General features: G+C 38.6%; 1 protein-coding gene across 4 annotated transcripts in view; it reads right to left on the bottom strand.

Annotated features, from left to right (window-relative positions):
• NRAP (nebulin related anchoring protein) overlaps positions 1 to 26,852 on the bottom strand; it is a 47,737-nt gene that overhangs the window by 530 nt on the left and 20,355 nt on the right. For 2 of the 4 annotated variants that reach the window (XM_053949372.1, XM_053949373.1), the window contains 24 exons: positions 26,044 to 26,145; positions 25,288 to 25,485; positions 24,964 to 25,068; positions 22,615 to 22,713; positions 21,514 to 21,618; positions 20,954 to 21,061; positions 20,016 to 20,327; positions 18,853 to 18,957; positions 16,713 to 16,811; positions 14,817 to 14,921; positions 14,315 to 14,422; positions 13,770 to 13,883; positions 12,262 to 12,459; positions 10,767 to 10,871; positions 9,643 to 9,741; positions 8,725 to 8,829; positions 8,250 to 8,357; positions 6,339 to 6,650; positions 5,420 to 5,524; positions 4,655 to 4,753; positions 4,432 to 4,536; positions 2,812 to 2,919; positions 1,836 to 2,147; positions 30 to 1,603 (listed from right to left, as the gene is read on the bottom strand). In XM_053949372.1, coding sequence (XP_053805347.1) covers positions 1,121 to 1,603; positions 1,836 to 2,147; positions 2,812 to 2,919; positions 4,432 to 4,536; positions 4,655 to 4,753; positions 5,420 to 5,524; positions 6,339 to 6,650; positions 8,250 to 8,357; positions 8,725 to 8,829; positions 9,643 to 9,741; positions 10,767 to 10,871; positions 12,262 to 12,459; positions 13,770 to 13,883; positions 14,315 to 14,422; positions 14,817 to 14,921; positions 16,713 to 16,811; positions 18,853 to 18,957; positions 20,016 to 20,327; positions 20,954 to 21,061; positions 21,514 to 21,618; positions 22,615 to 22,713; positions 24,964 to 25,068; positions 25,288 to 25,485; positions 26,044 to 26,145 — 3,699 coding nt within the window. In that variant the 3' untranslated portion in view covers positions 30 to 1,120. Of the gene's footprint in view, positions 1 to 29; positions 1,604 to 1,835; positions 2,148 to 2,811; positions 2,920 to 4,431; positions 4,537 to 4,654; positions 4,754 to 5,419; positions 5,525 to 6,338; positions 6,651 to 8,249; positions 8,358 to 8,724; positions 8,830 to 9,642; positions 9,742 to 10,766; positions 10,872 to 12,261; positions 12,460 to 13,769; positions 13,884 to 14,314; positions 14,423 to 14,816; positions 14,922 to 16,712; positions 16,812 to 18,852; positions 18,958 to 20,015; positions 20,328 to 20,953; positions 21,062 to 21,513; positions 21,619 to 22,614; positions 22,714 to 24,963; positions 25,069 to 25,287; positions 25,486 to 26,043; positions 26,146 to 26,852 lie in introns of those variants that run through there. The other 2 variants (XM_053949375.1, XM_053949374.1) reach the window with 2 other exon arrangements.

Raw genomic sequence — 26,852 nt, 5'->3', positions numbered from 1 at the left:
TGTAGTTCCCACTGCCTCCATTTCTCAACCATAGTTTTCACTTATTTCCTGAGCAACTGTGGAAACCCAGGGCACCGGGAATATTTCTCTGTCTGCTCTGGGGTGTCCTGACCCCCAGGGGAGCACTGACTTTGACCCTCATTCATGGAGAAAACTTCCTAAGCCTCAAGGTAAACTAAAAACCACAAAAGTGTGAAATAGATTGTAGAGATTGTAGAGAGTAGTGTAGTATGTCACATGGGTGAGAAATTTAGATTTTAGGATTTTTAGTATGTTCTAGATAGGTTCAAGATGGAGGATATAGGGTGTTGTCTTGAGTTCCTTTCTTCTTTCTTCTTGGTTTTGGGTGGTATCTTGTAATTGGGCAGAAAAATCCACATTGAGGGTCTGTAGGGGTCAGTTATTGGGTTAGAAAGGAGAATAATTTAGGTGCCACTTCTTAATTGGGTAGCTTAGTTTTTGATTAGACTTAAAAGGCCTTGTAACAAGAGATTGTTAGCCATTTTTGTGCTGTTTTTCCTGCACACAGAGTCTGGTGCAGACACTGTGCTGAAGTTTTGATAACAATAAACAGAAGCTGAAGACCAAAAATGTTCAATGCATCTCTCGTTCCTGACACAGAACTGCTCCAGAACTCCCCTGCCAGGGGAACCCCCAGGGCGTTGCCCAACTTGGGGCCCACAGACTCACAAGCAATTTTTCAGATGGGAATGTAAATCATGGATTTGTACTGTTTCTCTTGGTCTGGATTATTGTTTGACTTCTTACCAAAGTTAAATGATCAAAGCATTTCAAGTGCAGTGCTTCTCTTTCATTGTAGCTGAATGCTTCCTAACTGTAAGGGCTACAAGATTCCTGTATGGACTTGGACTGCTCTCTTGTGCTGGGACACTGCAGACTGGGAGTGTGACAGAAAGAAAGCCTGGAAGATCCCTGCTTGTAATATCTTTAACCTTGAGCTGGACAGAGGCAGAGGTGGCTGGAGCATTGCCCCTTTGCACAAAGCTCCCACAGCACATATTACGCTGTCAGGAGCCTACACTCAGCCTGTCTATATGGCTGCCAGTGGAGATTACGTGGCAACATGGAATTACATGGCAACACATGGTTCCTGATTAAATTAGGAAAAGAGAATGGGACTTGCATGGGGAGTCCCTTCTACCTCTGCTTCTGCTTTCCTCAGACGTACTAGGACACTTGGAAATATGACATCATCCACAAGCTGGGGAAAACACATCCTGACATGACACTGCTGAATTCCCTTCAATGGTTCCTTCAAATTAAGATGCACACTAATGCACAAAGCTTCATGAGGCAAGTGCACATATCCTGTCCAGGTAATAGGGAGAACTGTAGACTCCAGGGAGCATTCAAAAGTGTTAGACAGGATGTGTGCAGGTAAGGAGCAGAGCTGTTGGGATTTGTGAGAAGGATGGTTTGCTCTACTTACAGCTCCAGGTCTGTACTGAGTAGAAGCCTGCAGCAATCCCATTTCCTGAAGGTATGCCAGCTCAGCAGCTCTTCTTGCCATTTCAACTTTGTGAGAGCCTGGGGGAGTCCAGCCAATGCCTCTGAGCCAGTTCAAGTCAGACTTGTATTTTATCTGAGAGAATGAAACATGCACCAGGATGTATTATTTTGTTGAGCTCTAACCAAATCACATGCCCTGGGTATTCATCAGAGAGCATATAAAGGAGCAGTAGAGTCAATAATAAACAAATTATTCATTTTTAGCAAGCAGACTGTGTTTCTTTCAAGGCAGGTAAGGTTTGCAAAGGAGATTGCACAGACAGCCCCCAGCTCAGGGAAAGACAGTGTTGCTCAGCCACACTTACATCACTCTGCAGCTTGTAGGCCTGCTTTGCATGTTTCACATTTAGCTGCTCAGGGTCACAAGTGTATTGGTGCAAGGGCTGCCTGTAGTTAACATTGCTTGCAAGCTGCTGGCTTCTCTTGGCATGGAGGAATCCTGGCTGGTTGAGGTGACTCTGGAACTGTCCCATGTTTAGGGCATAATCACTTCTGTACTGGAGGTCACTCTGGAGTTTCCCCACTCTGAGGACATGTCTGATTTTGGGATCATCGTTTGCACTGAGGAATCCAATCTGCTGGCCTCTGTCTCTCAGGAAGGCTTCTCTGTATTTGTACTGCAGGAAGTACAGAGGAAAATCTCATTTTCACATTCAAATTACCTTCAAATTCTGTTATGAAATAACTTATCCTCCCCTGGCTATCAATCATGTTTCCTGTAGTGCACAAAGACCAAGGGTTTGTTTGATATCAAACCACATCTCCTAATCTAACAAGACACTTTAGAAGAATTACTTTTGTGATCATTTTTAAAGGAGTGGAAAGACTTAGGGGGCCCAAAATGCTCATCTCTCAAAAGTCATCAGAGATCCTCCTACTGTTGCACTCTTGGGTACACACAATACACAGCTCAACCAATGAAGCTCCTCCATCTTTAACTTTCTTGCCAGCTGTGGTCTTCTGTGTTCAAAGATAACCCACTTTATCCTAAATCATGCTTTAACTATTCATAGCCTAGTATCTATATTGTTTGATTAAATCATAATATGTCTTATTTTCAAGAAAAACGCTTGGCACATAAGACAGAACAGCCTGGTTTTGGACATTACTAATGGCAGACTTTAGTTGGAAGACTTTGCACTTAACCAGCGCTTTGTTCCGTTGGATCACCAATTTTCCACACCAAAACAAAGATCACTCATGTCAGACTTCACCCATTTTTACAGGATGGGGTGGCATGGGAAGAGCGTTGGGAAGTGTTTGAAACAGAACAATTCTTACATCACTAGCAATCTCTCTTGAAGCCTTTGCTGTCTGGAATGGAATGGCGTCAATCCTAAAATCATAGCCAGATGCCCTTGTCTGTTCCCAAGATGTTTTGTACAATTTCTGTGTTGAAAAGAAAAGAAAAAAAAAGTCATTTCCCCCTGCAGTTTCTTAAATGCAGTCCCATAACTGCAATAATAAATGTTTTATCCTACTGGGCTTATTTGTATCAAGAGTCATCAGTACTATCTCCAAGGTTTTGATCCAGTTCTATAGCACTTCAACTTCTTTTCTATTCACCATAATGATAAAATGCCTCATCTGAAAAGTGCCACCAGGGTTTCCTTTTGTACTTGAATGTGGTTGTTTTTGATGTGATTTAATTTCTATTAGAAACTGTGATGCATCAGTCACATCAATATTGCATTGATATTGCCCTTATTCTCTCTTTTGATGCATCCACTCACAGTGTCTTGGGTTTCCTGGCATCCTAATTTCAATACCAGTTATTTCAAGCTTTTCAAATGATCCTCATCTCTATCCCCAGCCACATGTGGCTTCATTAACTCATGTGGAATAACAGCCAGTTCTAATGTGACTTTGAGGATGTGAATCACATTTACATCCTGAAGAGAAATCGCTCTAGATTTGGTTCTTCTTCTATTAGTAGCTTTCTTAAAATAGCTCCCAGTCTGCAGGTCCTACTACACAGCCATGGTATCTTAGCTGACACTTTCGGCTGTCCCTTTCTGATTTTATTCATTTGCTTTCTGTCAGTCTTTGATTCATCCCTTCTGGGGTTTGTGACCGTAGGAAAAGAAGCACAAAATCCACATTTCAAGACAATCTTCTGTTTCACTGGTGACTGTAGTGCTAGGTGGTAATAAATTTGAAAGTAAATTTAGATGCCAGAAATCCTGCAAGACAGCTAGGGCAGAAGCAATGTAAGCATCACTGTACACCCTGCTAGCAGGGATGACCTTTCATTTGTGTGCAATCCTTGCACATAATATTTGCCTTTTTACATTTTCCTCTATTGCTTCAAAATGTAATTTCTACTTGTTTCTTTCACCTATCTCAAAGCTCCTAGCAAACTAAGGTCATTCTGACCCTACAGGTAAAGACAACAGCTATTTAGTCAGGGAACAGGACATTAGGAATAGACTGAGTTCCTCTGTATGAGATAATGTGGAAACAAATTCTCTTTAAACTAATTCCACTCACTGATTCAGTTACATCCAGATTGATGACAACTATGCTTAAGGGATCATTTCAACACGGTGTTGCAGCTTCAGAAAGGTAGAATATATAGTCGAGGAAAGAGAAGTCTCCCTCCTCTCTCACCCAAACAAAGCCAAAAATATTTTAATTTGTAACTAATCATATCTATAATGAAGGTTTGAAATTCTTAATAATAGCTTGCTTCCCCAGAAAATTAAATGAATGCTCAAAAGGAAAATTAGCAGACTTTACCCGATTCCTCCAGCCCAAACCTAGCAACATGTTGGCTGTTCACTACCTCTGGCTTCTTTTAGTTCTGGTCAGGTTCAGAGAACTTGGCTTCTACATATATGAAAGTTTTTATTCCCAAAGAAGTTTACCAAGTCAGCTGCCCAAAGGAGAAGGTTTACTTACATCACTGATGTAGAGTGCATTCTGGCGGGCTCGGATAAAATCCGGATGATCGGGAGGCAGCGTGTACCTGTGCCTGTCTTCAGAACCTCCAGCCTTGTACAGTCTCTGTGGGGCCAAAAGTCATTGAATGCAGGTGATACTGGAAGCAATGTCAAGATCAATTCTTTTATGCATTATGGTTCAGCAAAAGTTAGGATCACTTATACATTAGAATGAAACCTACGTCGTTGCACTGGAGGTAGCTGTTTTTGGCATGGATCAAACTTGGAGAGTCAGCCACAGCAGTGAACTTCAGACTTTCTGGCTTCTGACGGTACTTTACCTGAGAGGGGCAGGAGGCAACAAAAACAAACAAAGGAAAAAAAACAGGAGATGTTTCTGTTAATGATACATGACAATTCCAGGAGTGTGATAACTGGGGTAAAACATAAAAGACACTTTCCTGAAGCCGCTGTTCTGCTTTAGTCTCAGTTGCTCTTTCAGCTAGGGACTGGGGATGCCTTTGTATCAGGCACAGAACTTTTTTGTGAGTGTGTCTATGTGTGTGTGTGCACAAAAGACTTCCCACTAAAATTGACATGCAAAAAGCTTTTGAACACTACACTTTTGACAGCTCATAATTTTTCTCCATTAATGCATGATACTGAGCAGGCAAATGCCCCTTCATTGTGGTTGTCAGTGCTGTATCTTTCTATACAACTTCCATAACCACCTGCTTAGAATTTCATAATGGAGTTTCCTGCATTTATTTATTGCTACATGTTTTGCTTATACTCTTGTGTTTCATTTGGAATGGAAAATATTCAGCAGGTGTCACACAGTGGACTTGCGTCTCCCATACTGCTTCTTGGTAACTTACACCTTGTATAAACAGGCTCCCACATCAAAAGGAAATGATAAGCTACATTCGTAAGTGTCATGTAACGAGGAGCCTTGATGGTAAACAATTCCTACAGACTTGCTATCCCATGAAAGATTTATCAGTTACCTCACTGATGAGCTCTCCAGCCTTCTTTACACTTTCTATCTGCGGAGATCTCAGAGCCATCCAACCAACTCCTTTCATGAAGTTCAGGTCTGATTTATAGCGATGCTGTTAAAAATGAATATCATTAACTATCAGTTTTGTATCCACAGCTATTAAGGTTTTTTTTAAAAAAACTCCCTGGTTCATATTCACATTTTGAGGTTTTTCATTTGCCATGCACATATCAGATCGTAAAGCCAAACTGTTTGCATTTGTTCGTTCCACCAGGAATTAAATAATGTATCATATGCAAGTTACAAGAGAAGGCCCCACGAGTGAATTAGTATGACTCAAAGCAGTAAGTAATAACCTGTTTGTACTGGGCGTAAAAGAACCTCGTTTGAAATAATTATATGAGGTGAGTACAAGTCAGGAATATTAATTATTTTATCTGGTTCATGGTTCCTCGTTAACCCCATTTCTAGGAGGACACATTACTCTTTCTTTACTCACATTAAAGGCTTGCTTTTAGCTCCTAATCTATTAAAGAAAATCAGGCAGACCCAATAAAAAGTGAAAGTCAGTAAAGTGCCCAGAATCTCAACAATCCTGACTTCACTTCAGAGTCATAGTGTCTCACTCTGTGACTGTAATCCAATCATCCAATTTTCATTTTTGTTCTCCCCTATATGTAAAAAGGACATGACAATCAACTAACTCATGTGTGCTGTACATTACTCTACTAGGCAGTGAGGGTATCAGGCAAAACCATCATCACCATTTGTCTGGACTCTTGACTTGGGGTTCTAAAGGAAGAGCCAAGGGCTGAGATTCTCCCTCACATCCTATCCTGTCCCTCTCTAGGCAGGCTCAGGAGTAGCCCGAGCTACTGGTACAGCCTACCTACTGAGGCTGGCAGGGTCCAAAGGAAAGATTTTACCTCACTCTGCAGCATGTGGGCTCTTTTGGCACACTTCATCTTCATGTCTTCAGGGAGTGCTGTAAATTCATGGAGCCTCTTTCTGTAATCTTGATCACTTGCCAAGGCCTGGGCTTTCCTGGCGTGGACAAGATTGACCATGTCCATGGGCAGATGAAACTGAGACCACACATCTTGGGATCCCTTCTTATACTCTTGTTCACTCTGTAATTTGGCAGCGTGCAAGCAGTGCAGCAACCTGGCATCATCCAGAACACTCCTGGCACCAATGCATTTTCCTCTCTCCATTACAAAATTGTGTTTATACTGGTACTAAAAAATTTAGGAAAAGGGTAAAAGTGAAAATGTGCCAAGCTTAGATGAGCTATTCCAGATAAATAACTTAAGATAAATTACTAAAACATCTGTGTTTTCTGTAAAACCAGTCAAGGTATGTAGCAGTAGAAAGCAATTGTTTGAATTTCTCATTGCTCTCAAATTTAAATACCACAGGAGCTGCAACATTAAAGTTGAGTGCACCTCATTGCATTTTCTGAATATGCCCAAAACATTGATCATGTTTAACCTCAAATCATGTACTTCTATTATCTCTCTAAGAATTCTATTCCTATCACTAGGAATGAGAATGTGAGAGAAACAAACAAAAGACAGAAGAAAAATAAATCTACACAAAAGCAAAACACAATGCACTCTGTAGCCTTCAGATTTGCAAATGCCACCCAGCTATTTTAAAGAGTAAATTCAGTTTTCCTGGAAAGAATAAGAACCAGCAACCCCTCATTCTCATCTTAGCTGGGACTATGACTCTCCCTGTGATCTTGCATTTATCCTCTCTGTGAAATAGTGATGATGATGATAATGCTTATTTATACAGCATCAACAGGGTGCTTAGAACTTTAAAGGGAAGGCCTGGGCCCTGAAGAGTTCATAATGTAGTTGAAATGGGATAATAACACTTATCTACCACACAAGAGAGTTGTGGGGATTAAATTACAGCATCTAATGTTTATAAAGTGCTTCCAAGATGAAGGGCCAAATTCAGATCTGTTGTAAGTGGATGTAATTCTATTACAGACTTGTACCCTCTAGAGCAGATCTGAAGCTGTAACCAAAAGCACTCTGCAAAATATAGTTAAGTATATATTATAAATTACAACTAGAAATGGTTGCTTCATTAAACAAACACATGTGAAATATATTCATATTTTATCACATTAGAGATAAAGTATGCAACTAAATACTACACAAAATGAAGACCTTTTCCATCTTCCTAGAATTTATTAAATATCTTGTGAAGGAGGGATGAACTTAGGCTTTCTGAGAAATGGGTACCATCATGTCTGAGTGTTTTGCATACAACAATCCAAATGACAGGATATTTATAAGGATAAGATGACTTGTTTCCTCTATTTTAAAAGTTAAGGGGATACATATTTACAGGAATTTGCACTGATTTTTACTTCCTAACCAGACAGGGCACTCCTGAGTTTTGGAGATTCAAAGAACCCTCAGCTTTTCCTGACTTAATTTCAATTTGGAAATACCAAATACTTCCAAAAGTCAGCTCAATACAGAGTGGACAGAGTTAGTGGGCACTTTATAATATGAGGAGCCAGCTGCCTGAAAAAGAGCAGAATTCCTTTTCTTTCTATTTGCAAATACTTTAATTCATTTACTATTTCCCACTGGAAGATGTTTAACCTGGCTTGGTTCCCGATTAGCAGCAATTCTTCCTCTTCTTTTTTTTCCTAATTCACACAAAGAATCTCATTCATAAGTAATATATTCTGTCTCACACTTGTCTCACATGGTTATGGACTTGCTTTAATTCAGTAAAATCTGCTTTAGACATTGTTTTACATGAAGTTAACAGAAATTAGGCAAGAAGGGAGGTTGAATCATTCAACTCACATCACTGGCAATTTCTCTGGAGGCCCTGGCAGTCTGGAACGGGAGTGCTTCCATTGTCAGCTTGTAGCCTTGAGCACGTAGATTATGCCAAGATTCTCTGTATTTTGCCTAAAGTAGGAAAGGCACATGTAGACTGCTGCTTTACTTTTAAATGCACAAAGGAACAAACAAAGGAACCATCTTTCATTTGTTATTCTGTGTTACAGTCTCATTCTTTATAATCAAAGGATTTTTTTTTTAAATTATCTTTGGGAAATCCTACTAACTCAGACAAAACATGTCTCGTTCTTTATGTAGATTTAATTTACTCACAACCGCATGTATGCTAATGGAGATAAATATCATTATAATCAAATCAAGGAAAGCATAAATAGAATAGACCTCAAATTTCCTCTACTTATCCATCTTCCTTGCCACTGCACAATTTCATCCTGCATCTGAAATAATTTGTAAGAAATACTGAACAAATTCTTACATCACTGAGGTTGGCTGCATTTATTCTTGCCCGTGTAAACTCTGGCAGACCCAGTGTTGGTGTGTAGTGATGCCGACTGTCCTCTCCTGCTGCTTTATACAGGCGCTAGGAAAGAGATCAAAGAGACAAGAGAAATTAATTTTCTCTCTTGTTTCAATAATACAACAGCAGTACTTAAGTTGTTAATGTTTGTGACAACTGTAGTCAGCCATCATTGAAAATAGCTGAGGATATCGTTGAAATTGCAAAGCTTTTTTCTGGGCATAAAGATGTGGGGCTTTTGCTGGGCATAAAGGTCATTTACATTAATTTTTATAAATATATGATGGCTACATTCTCAGCCTTGCATTGTTATGTTCCCAGCAGGGCAAAAGTAGACCTAAGAATATCAAGGGCATCATGAATGTGTGTGAAATAAAAAGGCAAGCATTTCTGGTAGACTGGGCATATTTTCGAGCTTGAATTTTTTCTTCAAGTTATTATATATGATTTTGATAACTTTTCTATAGGTTTTGTCTTGTTTCTTCAGGATTTAGAAAAATGATTCTTTTCTAAAAAAGAAAAGGGTCTTTGAGAAGCCCTCAAAAGTGGATCATAGTATGCAAATGAGCTCCCTCTAGAACACCCCACAGTCCTGATTTTTGAGTCTCTGTTTCATGCAAAAAACTTGATAATGGAACTCGGTTGTATGGATACTATGTGAGCTTTTTGAAAGAGATTGACTTGAAAATGGCATTAAATGTTTGGGAAAAAAAAAAAAAAAAGAGTGATCTAACTGTGAAAAAGCACAAATCAGTGATGCTTTCGTTTTTTTTGATGCATTTAGCTTTCAGAACAGGGTTGTCTCTTTCCCAACTCCATCCCCAGCTTGCTGCATTTTGAAAAGCATATTTTCTGATTCACGTTAGGAGAGCCTACCTCATTAGCAATCATATTGCTGAATTTTGCATGAAGGAGGCCAGGAGAGTCTGTCACCGATGTGTACTTGAAGGAATGTGGCTGCTGACGATATTTACTCTGAGTTCACACACAAAGACAAATGAGCAGAATAAGTAAATTGCCTTGTCAGATAAGGGATTTTTTTCCAGTTCTAGTGGTCGAGTACTGCTTTTTGTGCTTAAAACTCTAGTTTGTCTACTGATCCTCAGACTAATTTACCTTTTGCTATTCTGAGTTAGGTGCCTGCAAGTCTCACAGGGAAAATGAAAAGTAAATAAGGAATAAGACATGAAAGAAAAGTGCTGCCACGCTGTATATGCTGAAAACAGTAATGAGATTATTTCATCCCTTGGTGTTATTAACCCAGGGTAGTGGAATTACAGCAAAGGCAATCCAGTCCAGAGAGAGAAGGAGCTGCACAAACCCACTGGATTTTTTTTTTTTTTTTTTTTGTGAGGAAAAAAGGTTTCACCTGGCCTGTGGCCCAACGTCAGAACCGTGAACAAAACAACTTCAAGATCATTTGTTCCCTAGAACACAACTCCTACTTTTCCTTGTTTCACATCTATGTGAATATGAGCAAAAGATGCAAGATTTGAAACTAGGAGAGACTGTATGAAGCGAACATGACAGAGGAAATAAAAGTCCAGTTACAGAGGGAGAAAAACAACAGCACACAAAAGCAGCAGGTGAAAAACAGACTGACTGTAAAACAGGAGTAGAGATGAGGACTCTGTAATATTCTGGGCAGTGCACAGCTCATTCTTATTTTGGAGGAATAGTACAAGGTACTTATTATAGATAGGCATAGCTTTATTTTTAGTTGAAAAAGCCCATTTAAATTCCTAAATAAATAACACAAAATAAATACCTCCTGGGTCTGAAACACGGGAGAAAAGATTTGCAAAATAAATTAGCAAAGTTTGCAAAGCCTAAAACTCTATCAGGCTCACCCATCTGCAGTTAGGACACGAGTGGAATGCTCAAAAGCAGGGGAGGGAGTGTGGCATTATCCAGTGAGCCACTTTGCCAGCCCAGTCTAATAGAAAGACATCTGGCAAACTCTTGTTCGTAGTGGAGAAATCAAAACCCTCTTTTGTTACCTCGCTGATGAGTTCAGAAGCTTTCTTCTTTCCTTCAATCTCCAGGGCCCCTGGGGTAATACATCCAACGCCTCGCATAAAGTTCATGTCAGAGCGATATAAATTCTAAGGAAAACCAAGCAGAAGTAATTATGAGTTTGCTTTTGAGATGCCCTATATTTATTCACCCAAAAATATGCAATAACTCCATTAAAATTAGTATCTACCACAGAGAGTTTGTACACATTGCCCTAAGATCTTGTTATGTTTATGAATGTGTCTGTGTGAATACAGCCCTGACAGATCTACAGCACAGATGCAGGATTCTGAGGACTACTGACCCTCATGAACACCAAATGCTGCTTCAGCTTCTGTCTTCCATTTGTAACCTTGAAAAAACCTTTTTTAGGTACATGAATTTTCTTCATATATAATACATAAATCACAGGTAGATGTTGCTGATTTATAAATATACATAAAATAAGACCAGTTTATAAAAACATAAGAAAACATGGTTTTTTCTTTCTCTTTTAAGTAAGAGAAACTGCAGACAAACTAGCCTTGATTTTTAACGGTTCTGAATGGTCCTAATATAAGCAAGGAACACTAAGGAAAAATAGCACTGAACCACTGCATACACTTCATTAAAATATTTTCTAGACTACCAAACCTAGCAGTGACTCCCTGTAAATATTAATTTCTCAAAAGTTAGAAAAAGGTTCCTGATAAATACATAACAACAATATTATTTCATTTGATAATGAGAAGGATGAGGAGTAGGATGGATGAAACCTGCCTCACAATCTCTGATTATGTGTGTTTCACCCAAATTAGGATTACACTTGTTTGGACACATTCTGTTATCTCTAAGTCTGTTGGCTGTAAGTGTTAAGGTGATATACAGTAGCATTTTGTGGCCAGGTATGTTTTTAAGATACAGCCCCTCCTGAGGTCTGCAGGGGCAATATGATCTATGAATAGCCCTTTGCTCAAGGCTCTGCCTATAGACTAAAATATTAGTTAATATTTTATTAACTAAATAAAATTATTTAGTTAATTTTATTCAAGGCTATGTAGGGAGTTAAGCTCATCCTTAGAATTTCAGTGGATGTGTCTTGGGACAGAGTTTAGAAGTGTCTTACAAATCAAATCTTTCTTGTCAAAGTACACAAGAAATTTCACCCAGATCCAAACCAAGTTGTTAAGACCAGTTGGAAATGGGTTTGCATTAAAATGGGTATTTTAACCAACTGTCCAATCATCCTCACTTGCAAATCCTTCTCTACCCAATCATCAAAGACTACTGGCCTTTATCTCTTGGTGTAGTGTGATCACACAATTTATTCCACTGCCCAGTAAGATAAATGTCTCGTTCCTACACGTAATCAAGGGGGAACAGCCCTTGTTTATCCCTCAGCTGCTGCTCAAACACACGCTGCCAGCTGTCACGAGTTGGAGCAGAACTGTCTTGCACCAGAACCAGCGGGGCAATATCCCTGGGACACTTTGCAGTCACCTCACTCTGCAGTCTGTGGGCGTTCCTGGCGCAGCGCAGCCTCACGTCGTCAGTCAGAGCCGTGTACTGGTGGAGCAGCTGCCTGTACTCCTGCTCACTGACCAGCGACTGGGCTCTCCTGGCATGCACCAAGTGGATCATATCCAGAGGCAGGTGGAAGTGAGACTTTGTGTCCTCAAAACCTTGCTTATATTTCACCTATCAAATGAGAAACAGATCACATAGGTATCACAGCAAAGTAATTAAAATTCAGGTTTTGATCAGAAGAGACGTTCCTCGTATTTCTTCCATTTTGCAGTATAAATTATTCTTTTTAAAATAAGTTCCCTAACTTGTTTAACCATACTGTGAAAGAACAGTAATTATAATTAGAATATGAGGCAGCCTATTCTTCATCAAAAAGTAGCCATCTATATTATATAAAATTAAACTGAGATTATTTAGTTAGGTTTTTGTTAAAACTTGATACATTGAATCTATAAAATTAAGCAAACTGGCAAGTCCTAATTCACTGCATTTTTAGAAAGTGCCACAAAAAGAAGCAGCTACTGCCTGAGTAAAACATGCAAGCAGCCTTATTTATATTAGAATTAAAAAAACCCTCAGGTCAAAATATTTGTTGGCTTGGCCAGTTTAGTTTCATAATTTTAGACTACTATTCAGTGCTGGGTTGTTTTTTTTTCACTTCTTGTGTCTGTCCAGGAAAAGAAAGGTGCTGAAATCTTCAAAGAATTTTTTTCACATGACATTTCCCAATCAGATTATGCAAATTTGAGATGTTTAGGCTGTTCATCAGGATAATGAACATCCAGAGCTATTGGTGGTCATCAAATGACTTAGAGTAACCTGACAGATGGATAAATTCTTCAAACACTTTCTACTACCTGTTTGTCTAAGTCTGCCATCACTACAAGACCAGCACTTCTGAGAACCATGAACACACACCCATATATTTCACTGCTTTCTGGATGAAGCCACAGTCTTCAAAATGCACTGAAGAGTTACCATTATTATAAGAAAACAACAAATGATGTCATTTTTAGTATATGTCAAGACCAGGTGGGAACCATTCCCCAACCAAAAAGGTCCAACTTGAAATACCATAAACTCATTCATCCTCTGGTCTTTCAGAAAAACAGTAAATTGAAAATCAACACTGAATAACTAATTTCATTTACTTCTGTACTAATTCTCAGTTAGACCTGCCTCTGAGTGACGCTTTCACAGAGTAAAATATTCTGTGATAGGCAGCAATGGTATGAAGCAGAGGAGTGTGCAAGAACACAAGCTTCATTTACTGCCAAATTAATGTTACTCTAAATAAATCAGAAGAATGGCAAGAATATCACAATTATATTAATATATCTGAAAGTGGGACAGAAAGCCCTAAGTTTACAATAAGTAGGCTATTCTACAGCTAGTCCACAGCTAAGTGCATCTTCCTTGAGGAACTATTCACGCTTAGGAAACCAATTCAAGAATGCCCCCATCTTCTTCCTTGTACTTACATCACTCTGCAGAGATGTTGCACGGACTGAATGAGCAATATGAATGTCACCATCCAGGCCACATGAGCCAGCCATCTGCCCTTTCATTTTCTGAAAGGCCTCCTTATATTTGTGCTAAAAAGGAAGTAGGAGCAGAAATGTGGATAGGAGTAAAGAGAAGTATTTGTCCAGCTGTTAAAACCTGAATAAAAGGGCTTTCATAAGATAGTCAATTATGACAATATTCAGTATGATAATAAATCTGAATCAAGGTTTAGTGGGTTCTAGGAAGACCTCACCCAACTGCAATCCCTGTGACTGTGCAGTCACTGCAGCAGGTAAACTGCTCAGCTTTGCTTTCACAAACCTGCCTTTGCTTATTTACCAACAACACCTCACTGTGACTGCACCTCCAGAAGCAGCACTAACTAGTCCGAGGCCAGATGTCTCCCAGATGCTGAGCTGGCTGGACATGCTGTTTCCATTAAAAGTCACTCAGCAGGGCAGATACAGTCTGGAGTGACTGACATGTCCTACTGGACAGTATCAGCAGTAGGTTCACGTACATCACTTATGATTTCACCCGAAGCCTTTGCTGCCTGGAAGGGGATGGCATCCAGTTTCAGCTGATAGCCACCATCTTTCATCCTTCTCCAGGACTCCTTGTAACGAGTCTAGGAAATATGGAACAGAAATAAAGAAGAGTTGCTGTTCAGAGGGTTGACATCGCAGCATTATTGAAACCCTAGAAATGTTACCAGATGAGTTTCATTCTATTCTAATGCAGAAGGCAAACACAAATAAAAATATCAATGCACAACAGGAATTACTGCAAGACAAATGTCTATTATAAAAGATTATTGGTTTGATCATTCTTAATCTTTCTAATGTAGGTGAAGTTGGATAAGAACTTTGATTTCCCACATTACTTCAGAAATATTTAGGCCATAGAATGATCATATACTGGGGAAATGAAAGAAATCTAGTATGATTTCCTGTTTAGGTCAAGCAGCAAAGCACTATCAACATTTCCACTTTACTTTAAAATATTAAAGGTCACGTTTATACCTCACTGATATTCATAGCATTTAATTTGGCCTGGAGGATTTCAGGAAGATCTGTTGTTGGTGTATACTGATGCTTTATACTCTCTCCATGCTCCTTGTACAGCCTCTGCAAACAGAGATGAATTTCAGTAGCAAGTACTCTCTACATGTTCAATCATTAGTTCAAACAAAAACATTAACAATTAAGTCTATGGAAAGCAAACACTACAGAAAAGCAGCAGAGGCATTAATAAATACAGGTAATTGTATCAGTCAAAATGCATTCAAAAAGCTTTGGGATCTGATACACTTATCAGCTAGAGTATGCTAGAGAGGAGCTCCTTGAAGTTTTGAGTGTGTAAATCAATGTATATGAAAATTCAGATATTTGAATATTAATTTGATAAAACTTCTAAGGTATGTGGGTGGGGAGAAGAAAAATAAACAGTAGTGATTAAGGGTGTGCAGCAATGAGTAGCCCACTAACACTTTGAAATTCCACAGAAATACAGGGAGTTGAAGTTCCCCAAACACCTCTCCAAAGGTGTTCAATTTTAGCAGATAAATGGGATGGTAATTATCTGTGCAATTATTCCAAATTTATTTGCAGAGTTAGTTGCAAAGGGGTGCTCAATAGTCAATGGGAAGAGATTGAAACACCTCAGAAGGTGATTTATCCCATCACAGAAGGGATGGGATGTGTCTGTGTGTGCCACTCATATAAACCCTTGGAGGAAGAGCACAGATCTGGCCCAGGACCAGGTAACTTTTAGATATTTGCAGACAGAGGAGTTCTATGCAATTAACTGGAACTGGAACTTCCCCTGCAATGGCTATGCAGAGTTCTCCTTCTCATAATGTTTTTCTTTGCTAGCCTAGGTTCCTTCTTTCATTGACACCATAACTTTCAGATGACACCTTTCCTTGGCCATAGATATGACCCATGTCTGGAGCACCTGACTTGCCTTTCCCAGGGTATTATTTCTGCAGAAGGGTTTGAGATTAGAATGGACCCCTCCATTTCACCTGTCTGACACTTTTTTAGCAGCTGGGCCCACTTGTATTGCAGCTCCATAAGAGGAAAATTAATGAGAACTCCATGTGTGAAGAAGTAGAGCACCAGACTGATTTTGACTGTGTCTCAGTGAAACAAAATTACTTATCTTTATCCTGCCTGAGATGTAAGCCTTTTGGATCTTATTAATTAAACCAAAGGCACAGACACCAAAAGTATTACAATAGCATGTGTTTTACACAAAGTCTTTCATCTTCTCCTTCACTTTAAAAATATCTATTTTCAAAATAAAACATCCTCTTATGTTTGAAACTTGTCTTTTTTGAGTGACTTTTGCTTATTATTCACTACTGTATTATCCCAGTTAAGTCTACAATATTTTTAAATCGCTCTTCTATTAAAAATAAACATGTTTAAACACCAAACAGCCTCAATTCTTCCCTTTAAGGTTTCCCCTCCTGGATTTCTCTCTCAGCAGGATGACAGCTTGAAATAATTTATTTTTCCTTCCTTGTCATGCTGCCTTACATTTTGTTTCTAAAGAATATGCAGAAACTGAAATTTGAAAGTTCTGTTTGAAAAGGGGAAGGAACCCCAAACATGTTCAAAAGGCCAAAATTCTTTAAAGGTCAAAGGTCAGTCTTACTCCTAAATTTTACTTCTGAAAATAAATGAGACAGAAAGTGCTTTCTGTATGAAAATCCCATTCACTTCTGTGGGATCTCCTCCCAGTCCAAGTGAGAAACATGCTCTTTGTGGGATGCACCACACCAGAATACAGAAGTTTCGTGGTTCTGAAGGATAATCTCAGAGAAAGAAAGAGAGAGAAAGCCAGTGCTTCAATCAGGTCGTTCAAAGAGGATACCACTCTTATAATCATAATGTATATACATTATAACTTACATCCACAGCCTGGTTATAACTAATTCTAGCCTGGATCATCTCAGGAGTGTCTTTAATACTGGTAAACTTCAAAGCATATGGATGCTGACGGTACTTCTTCTGTTGAGCAGAAAAAGATCAAAGCTGTGAATTTTGTGCTGCTCTTTCATGCTATTTGAAAGAGAAAAATCATAGGTTGCTGGAGATTAGAGTGAATTTGTGAACATAATTATTATTCCTCTTTCCTCATCTTTATGTCCTAGGTACTTTCAGATTAATATTTGTTTCAATTCAACAATAACCTTTTGCCAATTAATATTAATCTTTAAATATAAGAAAAATATTTCAAAATCAGGTTCTGCTTACCTAAATACTCCAGAACTCAGGATTTTAAAATCTTTTCTACATTACTTCAAATAGAGTATGACCTATTGTATTTTTAATTTACAGTTCCTTTAAGCAAGAAATGATAGGCAATTGTAGTGTGTTAATAATGGCAACTATTTAACTTATTGGTTAGGGGTTTAGGTTACCTCCTTAAACCTGCAGCAAATCTGTGCAGTTATTGACACAGTACCTAATCGTTACGGCAGATCTTCTAGATAATGATACTAATTTTGCTTGCTGTAAAGGATTCACAGTACCTTCTGAGAGCTTCTTGGTGTTGTTATATATACATATTTAAGATGTCAGCAGTTCAGTGGAAAAACAACAGTTTTTCCATTTGGCCAGGTCACTAGAAGCTTCCCTTCCTGCAGGACTTGTCTTAAATCCATCAATACCTTTATCACTTCTCCAAAGAGCACATACTAAATTTTCCAAATGCCTGAGATAAACTCCTGGCTTGTCATTTTCTTTAAACTGAGCTGTGACCCACAGAAGTTTATTTGAAGCAACATCTTGACCCTTTGAAGACTAAAAATACCAATGTAAAACACATAAACACTTTAAAGTATTATAAACTTAAGTAATGTTTTGGTTTCCAAAAGTAATTTCTTAAAACTGAGCAATCTTACTGAGTTTAACAGGGAACAAAAGTGGTTTATGCTTTGTCTTAAATTTGGAGACAAAGCAGAGTTGACCAGAACATCTCTGCAAAAAATTGCTAGAGATTATATCCTGGCAATTGTTTTTTATCAGTATTAGAAGAACTTGTCACTATACGTAAGAAAGGACAAGGCTCACAGCAACCTAATATTACTTAGTACTCACAAAAAGGTTGAGATTAACAATCTAGGGGGGTTAAATTTCTACTCAGCAGTTTTCACTACTGAAACACCCAAGTGGAATACCCATACAGATTTACAGTTACTATTCCAGCTGGCCTTACTGTAGCAGCTTTTATAAAGCTACCTTGCTTGACACTACCTGAGGATCTCATTAATTGTGTCTAAAAAAAATCATCCTTCTTCACAACGGATGATTACACGGGGGAAAAAATAGTGTTAGCAATCAGTCTAAAAGATGTATTCTTCTGAGACTTCATACTCCACAGACTGAATGGACACATGATTCCTGCATCATAGTTATTGAAAAAACACAGGATTCAGTCTCTTGCAGCAACAGATTTGGCCAGCATGACTACCTCTGAAATAACAGTAACAGAATACTATGAACCTTTTAACCATTTCCACCAGAACTTCATTTGAATGCCTCATGGGACAGGCACAAAGTACTCTAGTCTGACTTCTCTTGTAAGTGATATTGGTTATAGGGAAAAATAAGGATGAAAACTGCTTGGGCTGATAGCTACAGACAGAGATATCTATATGAATTTCAATGAAAAACGAGCAAGAAGGAAACATGTATCTGTTACAAAAGGAGGTTCTGGGTCCAATGGCTCCATCTTTTCATCATCTCTCCTGTTTTGGTTCATTAAAAAGGTAGGCTAGTGGGTAGCAATTGAGCACTGTTTGATTGCCATTATTATTCATAATATCATTTGTCACCTACTTTGTTTTTGCAAAGGCTATATGGACTCCTACTGGTATGTGTTTGGTATCTGGTTTCCCTCTAATTACCAGTCCTATCCCTGGTTTTGAGGGCTTTCATGTGGTATGCCTTTTTCTTTCCCCTTTGAGTGGAAATTATTTTAATTTCATACAGACATTTTGCACGCATTATGCAGCAAATTCTGTTACATGCTGTCATGAAATCTCACCTCACTAATGAGTTCTCCTGCCTTCTTAGCCTGTTCCACATTTAATGACCCAGTGGCTATCCATCCAGCTCCTTTCATCCAGTTCAAATCTGCTCTGTATCGGTTCTGACAAAGAAAAGAAAATGTCCTATTGTTGGTGTTCATACACTTAAAATGCCATTAAAGGATTCAGACATCTCCAGAACAACAATGAAGTCAATTAGTGCCTGCTTTTGTTTTATTCACTATTGCATAGTTGCAAGGAAAGCAAAAAAAAAAAAAAAAAAAAAACCAAAAAAAAAAAACAGAATGAAATAGAAGTATAAGGACTCATTGTGCACTATGCCTTACAAGGTAATTTTTAAAAGTGGTCTACACCTTACTGTTGCTTGCAATTTTTACTCTAACTTCACTTTTCTTGTATATGGAGCACTTTTAAAAAGATCATCCGTGACTTGCAATAAAAAGAAAATGACACTTAGCATTTCCCAAAGCATAACCTTTTGTTTTACTGGAGAGAAAGCATTTTGGTTTGTTTGTTTTTCCATGTGTCTTTAAGGAAGAAGAGTACAGGAGCACTTCTCAGTTTCCTCACAAATCCTCTCCTACCAACAGTACTGCATTTCAAATGCTTGGCTGTAAGTCAGGTTTCTCAAAGCTGCCACAAAGGTTTCAGCAGCCATACCTCAACAAGGCCTGTACACATTTCTATCTCAGTCTCCTTGAAAAGTTCTGACTTACAACCTCAGAATGGAAAGTTTAACTTAACTGTTTACAGTACCAGACCGTTCATCTGATGGTTACATGTGGTGTCCATATGGAATTTTATCACCAATTTTATCATCATAAGTTCTTTAACCTCCCTGCACATTAGGAAACAAAAATAAATGTACATCATATAGGAATCCTAGTGTTTTATTAGCATTTGAAGGAGGCTTTGAAGAAGCCATGCTCATAAACAGAGTTATAACCCTCCTCAGAAGCACTGCACAACTTAAATATACCTCTTGAGGAAATAAGTGCTTAATAGTTACTGTTAATACCCACTATTTAATAGCTGAAAAATTAGGTGCATAAAGGTGTCGTGGCATTACAAGCATAAATGCCAGAATAAAGTCAGCCCTAAGTGTGCTGAGAGTGGGCAGGATGAGAGGGCACTGAAACAGGTGAAGCTCTGCACTTACATCACTTTGCAATCCATAGGCCCACTTGGCCCATGCCACTTTCCTGTCAGTAGGCAGGGCTGTGTACTGATGGAGAGAGGTCTTGTATCCTATATCTGTGGCCAGATTCTGAGCCTTTTTGGCATGAACGAGGTTAACCATATCCATGGGGATCTGGAACTGACTCTTTGTGCCCTCAAAGGCCTTCTTGTACTCCAGATCACTCTGCAACTTTGACATCTGCAGGGAATGAGCCATCTGCGAATCTTCCTCCACAGCTTTTACTCCAATGAGCTTACCCTTCATCTTCTCATAACCTTCCTTATATTTAACCTGTGAAGAAGAAAACAGACCAAGAGTAAATGATTTAAGCTGCCAAACTGACAGCTCTGCTGGGAGTAAAGCAATGATCTGTCAGTGGTGTGGCATGCTGGGTCCTCAATACAAGCAAGAAAGAAGATCATTTGCAAAAGACAACTGGAATGCCTTAGAAATTAGTGTCTATAGAGAATAAGCCCTTTCTTGATGATAATAATATGTTCACAAAAACCTGTAAGAAATATTTTCTTTTTGGTTCTCTCTAGGAAAAACAACATTCTTCAGACACAGAGGTCAGAAGATTCTTTCAGGAATTTTCTGGTCAGGCAGAGATATATTAAGTTATGATGTTTCACAGGAGATTTCCACTTCATTTTGAGTTCTAAAATTCACCCTCGGGTCAAAATGAGAATAGGAAAACACAGTCAGCATGTGGGGAAAAGCTCTGAATTCCTCAGAGCAAACTTTCTGACTAATTACAGAATGCCAATCACCCAGACAACTCCTCCATCGCTCCTTAGCATGAATCGAGTGAGGGTGGCTCAGGGCACTGAGACATATGTGACACATTCCCAACACTAGCAGCAACCTGGACTGTCAGCTGTCCTAAGAAAAAGGAGGCTGATGGAGACCATACTCACATCACTTGCCAGATCCCTCTTTGCCTTAGCTGTCAAGAATGACAAAGCATCCAAACGAAGCACAAATCCTTTCTCCTTCTGCTTCTCCCAGCTACTCCTGTAGAGTTTCTAAAGAGATGACAACAGCACAGTTTCTTTATTACTATCAATCCTTTCTATTTGTTCTACAGTCACAGTGAAAGCCTTCAAGTAATGAGTTCCTTCTGCACTCCATGCCCAGAGACTGTATGGCTACAGATCAGATCCTGGTGTCTTCCCTTACATCCTGTATTGTGGATGCTGTGGTTACTGCAACCCCAACATCTCAGTGGTTCCAGTGAAACTGGCAGTGTGCCACTCACCTGGAAGCATGTGAAAAGTGCACAGCTTCAAACTCTAGAAGTGGCTAGTCTTCAGAACAGAAGATATGACTACTATTTATTAGGAGCATGGAATTAAATTTTGAGTTTTTATATAGAAAACATGAGGATCTTCTCTGAGAAAGAACATCATTTTACCTAGAGAACAATTACTTCACTGCAGCTGTAACTATTCACAGGAGTGAGGGAATCACACAGTACCTCACTGATATTGGCAGCATTTGCTTTGGCCAGCATGAAGACAGGGTCATCTTTGCTGATGGTGTACTGATGAAGAAACTGCTCCTTCCCTGACCTGTAGGCAACCTGTCCACAGGAAGCAAAGCAGGGTCAACAAGCAGTAGTCCACATTTAAGGATTGAAGGAATACTGGTTAAAACACCCAAAATATTCAAGGATTTGTATGGGTTAACTTATCTGGGAAAGTTATTCTTTAGTATCTTTAATTTTTTTGTTAAATATGGAGTTAAAAACTGGTCTACAGAGTCAGTGGCCAAAGTACTCATGGTTCAATTTCAAGGAAGCTGTGAAACATCACATATATCAGGGTACTTTAATTTTATTTTCCAAACTTAGCTACTTATCTAGCTATAAAGCTGACAGTAATTCATACTCTAAACAAAATGCAAGAACATATTTCACCCAATGTTAAACTGCAGCTACTTCTCGGGTAGAATGAAAGTCTTTAATGGGACATAGAAACAGAGAATTGTAGGCATGAAATGAAGGATACTAGCAATTGAATCTGCAGAGAACATTTCTGACCTAATTGTAATTGCTGACACAATACTCCAGTGAGGACTAACATTACAACTTTGAATGAAAACATCAAGGACCTCTTATGATCTGAGTAGAAATCATCCCCATTTTATATCCCAGGGCTACGACAGCAGAGAAATTAACTTCTCTATTTTAGCCCATGAAGTTCTTGGAGGAGCTGTTGAAAAACTATGAAAATATGCCCCATTCACAAAGTACTACATTTCTTACATCCCACAGAAGAAGTCCCTACTATAAAGCTCAAAATCTCTGGTTACTATTCTGTTTTCAGCACACACAGAAAGGCAGCTTGTCCAGCACACAAGAGATAAGCACACAAGAGATTCCCAATGATTTTTGTTGCTGTTGTTCTAGTTCAAAGAATTCAAGGAGAGAATTAATCAAATAAACAAATAAAACCCCTTAGAATTATTCAGAAGAAACTTTATATATTGAAAGGCTTCAAGACTGTGTACATATGTCAGCAATGACCACATTATCCCTAACCTGCTTGTAAAGAGACAAATTCAGTCAAGGACTCACATCACTTTGAAGTTCCTGGCTTTTCTTGGCGTGCTTGATCTGAGAACTGTCAGCCACACTGGTGAACTTCAGAGCATCAGCCTTCTGCCTGTACTTTTTCTACAGCAAATTAAAGCAAGTTACACAAAATTTTCTGCAGTACTTGTCCTCCCCTAAAAATGTATCACTTTTAAAAAATACATGAGTGATAGAGCCAGAAGTGGCCTATAAATTCCCAAGACAGTTTTAGCACAGGTATAAACAAGATAAGCTCCCAAGTCTGGTATTTTGAGGTGAGGAGGGCAGTGCACAAGTGTGTGCCAAATGCACTGTTGCTGACACTGCAGGCATGGATACCTTTGGTGCCTGATGTCCTGTCTTCATATCTTATAGGACCTAGGTTGCACACCATCCAGTGAGTGGTGCTCACAACCCAGGTATGACTTAAATCAGGACCCAAGAGAGCTGACAAGCCACACAGTCAGTGCTACTATCTCATATCCTTATAAGAGACTTCTCAAGCACATGTATGGGTGGTTCAAATCACTGAATATTTGTTACTGAGATATTTTTAAATTATTAAGATGATACTTTAATTAGAGTGAGCTATTTAGAGTTCTGAAAGTAACTTGAATTCAAAATCTTCCCCATCCTCTCAAAATCTTCCTCTTTTCAAAGCAGAGCTAGGCATAGACATTGCTGTCAAGCCTTTCTGGAACGAACAGCTATGAGAGGCCTCCACTAGGCTCAAGTCTCAGATATGGAAAAAAAAATATTGTTCTTTATTCATCTTCTGGTGCCATCCATTTGAATGGACAAATGTCCATAGAGCCTAATATTTTTAGTTTGGTATGTAAGACTGTCCATAGTTTCATTCCATTTTACATTCTGTTTTACATCTGAAATACATTGAAATGAATGGAATACTTTAATTGACTTTATAAGGCTTTAGCCTGATTTAAATTAATGCCTTTGCTTCAACCTTTTGCACCACTCATTCGAGAGTGAGCTAAGCATCCTTTCTTTCTTTGAGATAGTACAAGGAAATGCAGGACTCTGTTTCAACACCACAGTGTGACAGGGGAGACCAAGTAAACTCTTGTTGTGCACTTCAGTTGAATTCTTATTCTACCAGTTCAGTCATGAAGTGGGGCATTCCACCTAGAAAGAGTGTAAATGCTTTATTTTTTTTCATTATCTGGCATTTCAGGAGAGAAATTCTTCTGTTTGAACTGATGGGTGAACAGATCAGTTTACACTGTGTCTCTGCTAGGGGAACACAAAATAGAAGTTAAAAAAGCATGCAGCACTTCAAAGAGGTGCTCATCGCTTTACTTTAGAAAGCTGGAAGGGAGGGCGGCAGATTAAAAACAGCATGTTTTGTCACCTTGCATGGAACACAATGTAGTGACATCCTGCAAAGAAATGACAAAACACCAGGCTTTGTATGGCAATAGAGATCTCTAAAATAATATCCACCAGTCTCCAGTTTAGGTGACTGTCAGCCATCTCGTGGCCTTGCACAGCACTGGAATGAAAAGGCAGATCATTATGGATTAAATATTTGTGGAAGTGATTATTACTACAGCACACCCCAGAAGCAGATGTCAGTAGCAAGACACCAGATCTGAGGTAGCTGCTCTTCTTTTGTTTCTAAGATGTATTTTTTCCCCTTGTAGGAGTAGTGAGAGGATGTCAGAGACCCAAGGTGTCAGAGAGTGTGATCCCCAGTAACTAACTGGCTTCTGTTCCTCCTTCCAGAGCTAAGTGGGATTTCATCCCTCTTGTCAAACTTCCCCTAATTTATTCTTCTCTCTGTTCTCTAGTTCTCCTAGCACTAGTGAGACTGCTCAACCATAGCTAAGAAGCTGAGGAAGTTTACTTCCATAAGGTTAATGGCAGTGCAAAGCCATGAATTAATAAGGCAAAAGCAATGAAAAGCAGGAAAAGATGAGGCTGCCAGTAAAACCAAACCTCTACTTGCCAAGGAGTAAGGAAATTTTCAACTATGGCTAGAAAATATCTAATTTTTCAATACTGCTCCTTAAAGCCTCTTTGCACTTCATGCAGTACATGAAACTCAATGGAAATTCAATGCTGATCTGCAATATGGACAGGAGAATAAAAAGAGGTGGAAGCACAAATACAGGGATTTCTACCTCAGAGACTATTCTGATAATTATATAAAGGGAAAATGTAATTTTAATCTCTAAACCAGATCTTCTAAACTATAGAATAACTAAATGATGCCCATCAGTTTTTCCATTTCTCAGATATTCCTTGTTTGGATCTCCATTACATAATAGAATGGAATAAGTGGGCATGAACCTTTGAACAAAAAATAGGCAGAAGCCTGAGAACTTTGCTTACCTCACTGACTAAATCTCCTGCCTTTTTGGCTTGTTGTATATTAAGACTTCCTTCTGTGATACATCCAGCTCCTTTCATCCATGTCAGATCTGCCCTATATTGGAGCTGCAGAGGAAAATGACATTTACTGGCACAGGGAACACGAGTATAATGTTTGTAAGTGAACATGTGTACCCATTCCAGTTTCAAAGCCATTGCAAAGACATTTAAAAAGCCATAGTACAATCAGACAGAGTTCATAAGAAACAAGAATTAATATCAAATGGAAAAAGTTATCATCTCTTGCACTGTTTTAAGAGTTAAGCTGGGTGCACATCATCTTACATCACTCTGGAGACCATAGGCCTTCTTTGCCCACTTGGTCTTCATATCTTCTGGAAGCACTGTGTACTCATGGAGTCTCGTTCTGTAATCCAAGTCACTGGCCAGTGCCTGAGCCTTCTTGGCATGCCTCAGGTTTATCATATCCATGGGCAGATGGAAATGGGCCTTGCTCTCCTCAAAACCTTTTTTGTAGGCAATCTAGACATAGGAATGAAAATAGAATATCTGTATCAGATATTACAAAGCCATCTTAAATCACCCCTCTTGTTTGGGTCCTTATGCTGGTTAAGCAAAAAATCCCCAAAAGACTGTAGAAATCACATCCTAGAAGTGACAAAACAGATGCCAGGGTAAATTTTCTAGATTCTAGAGGCATTTTTTCTATTACAGTAAATCTTGCTTTTAAACATACCCTTACAGACTTGAAAGTTCTGTGTAGAAGTTTATACTATATGTATATGTAGAGGTTTTATATGTATATATGTATATATGTAGAGGTTTTAATATGATGATATTTTATTCATATTGAGATTTTAACTGGATGTTATTTTCCTGCCCCAAAATAAGGGCACCATTGACCAAAATCCCCTGCTGTGCAATCATTGCAGATTAACAGATGGTGAAGGAAACCAATTTTGTTAAGTGCTTCCAAGAATTTTTTACAGTGAGAGCAGTAACAGTGGTAGATCACATAGTGTTGCTGAAAGTTTCCTAATTATGAAAAACCTCACCTTTTGAGTAAGAGAAATAATTTACCTCACTACTCATCTTGGCCACCTTCAGGGAGTGCAAAAGTCTTGAATCCTTAGTTTCAGTTGCTTTTCCTTTTGTTTTTTCATATTCTTCTTTATATTTAATCTGTCAAAAAAAACAGTGTAAATTTAAGAATATTTCCAATTACCCATGAAATAAGCAGTACATTTTTCACTGGCGATTTGGATGGTCAAAATTTAGAAGAGCTTAGTCTGATTCTCTCACTGTCACTTCAGATTTCCCAGATTTTCTCAGAAATTCCAAAGATGCAAGATCAGTCTTATTTATGAGGTTTTTAACCTCATTCTTTAAGGCTCAGCCCTCTGAGGTGAATATGCTTATAAACTTCAATTCTTCTGATTAGCTCAGTTATCTGGCTCTTAGAGGCAAAGATAAAAAATCAATCCAAGCAAGGAATTTAAGATTTGGCTTCTTTAATGAAGTTGGAGTTTAGAATCCCCACCACTGCTGAACACTTTCCAGCTGCAGAAAAAGTGTCTGCCTTTTCTGCCTCTCCATGGGTTAAAAACCTTGATATAAGTTGTTTAGAAAGATTTTGTTTGGAATTTTTTAATATACATTTATATTAAGGAAGCAGACTAAAGAAATATGCATTCCATTTGTAGTAGAAGATAATACTATTTTTGAGGCTATAAACAATTCAAAACATTGCATTTCACTATGGGTTTGTTATGTAAATTTTGCTTCACTCTGTTCACATGATTTTAAAAAAAATAATTTTTGGTGAGTGAAATTTCACAGCAGAATCTGAGAAAGTTTCCAACTGCTCATTAGCCATTGAGAAGGATGGA

The sequence above is a fragment of the Vidua chalybeata genome, chromosome 8 (genome assembly GCF_026979565.1).
Source record: "Vidua chalybeata isolate OUT-0048 chromosome 8, bVidCha1 merged haplotype, whole genome shotgun sequence".
Classification (NCBI taxonomy): Eukaryota; Metazoa; Chordata; class Aves; order Passeriformes; family Viduidae; genus Vidua; species Vidua chalybeata.
The sequence above is the reverse complement of the archived record's forward strand: the minus strand, read 5'-3'. Positions and strand labels throughout refer to the sequence as shown.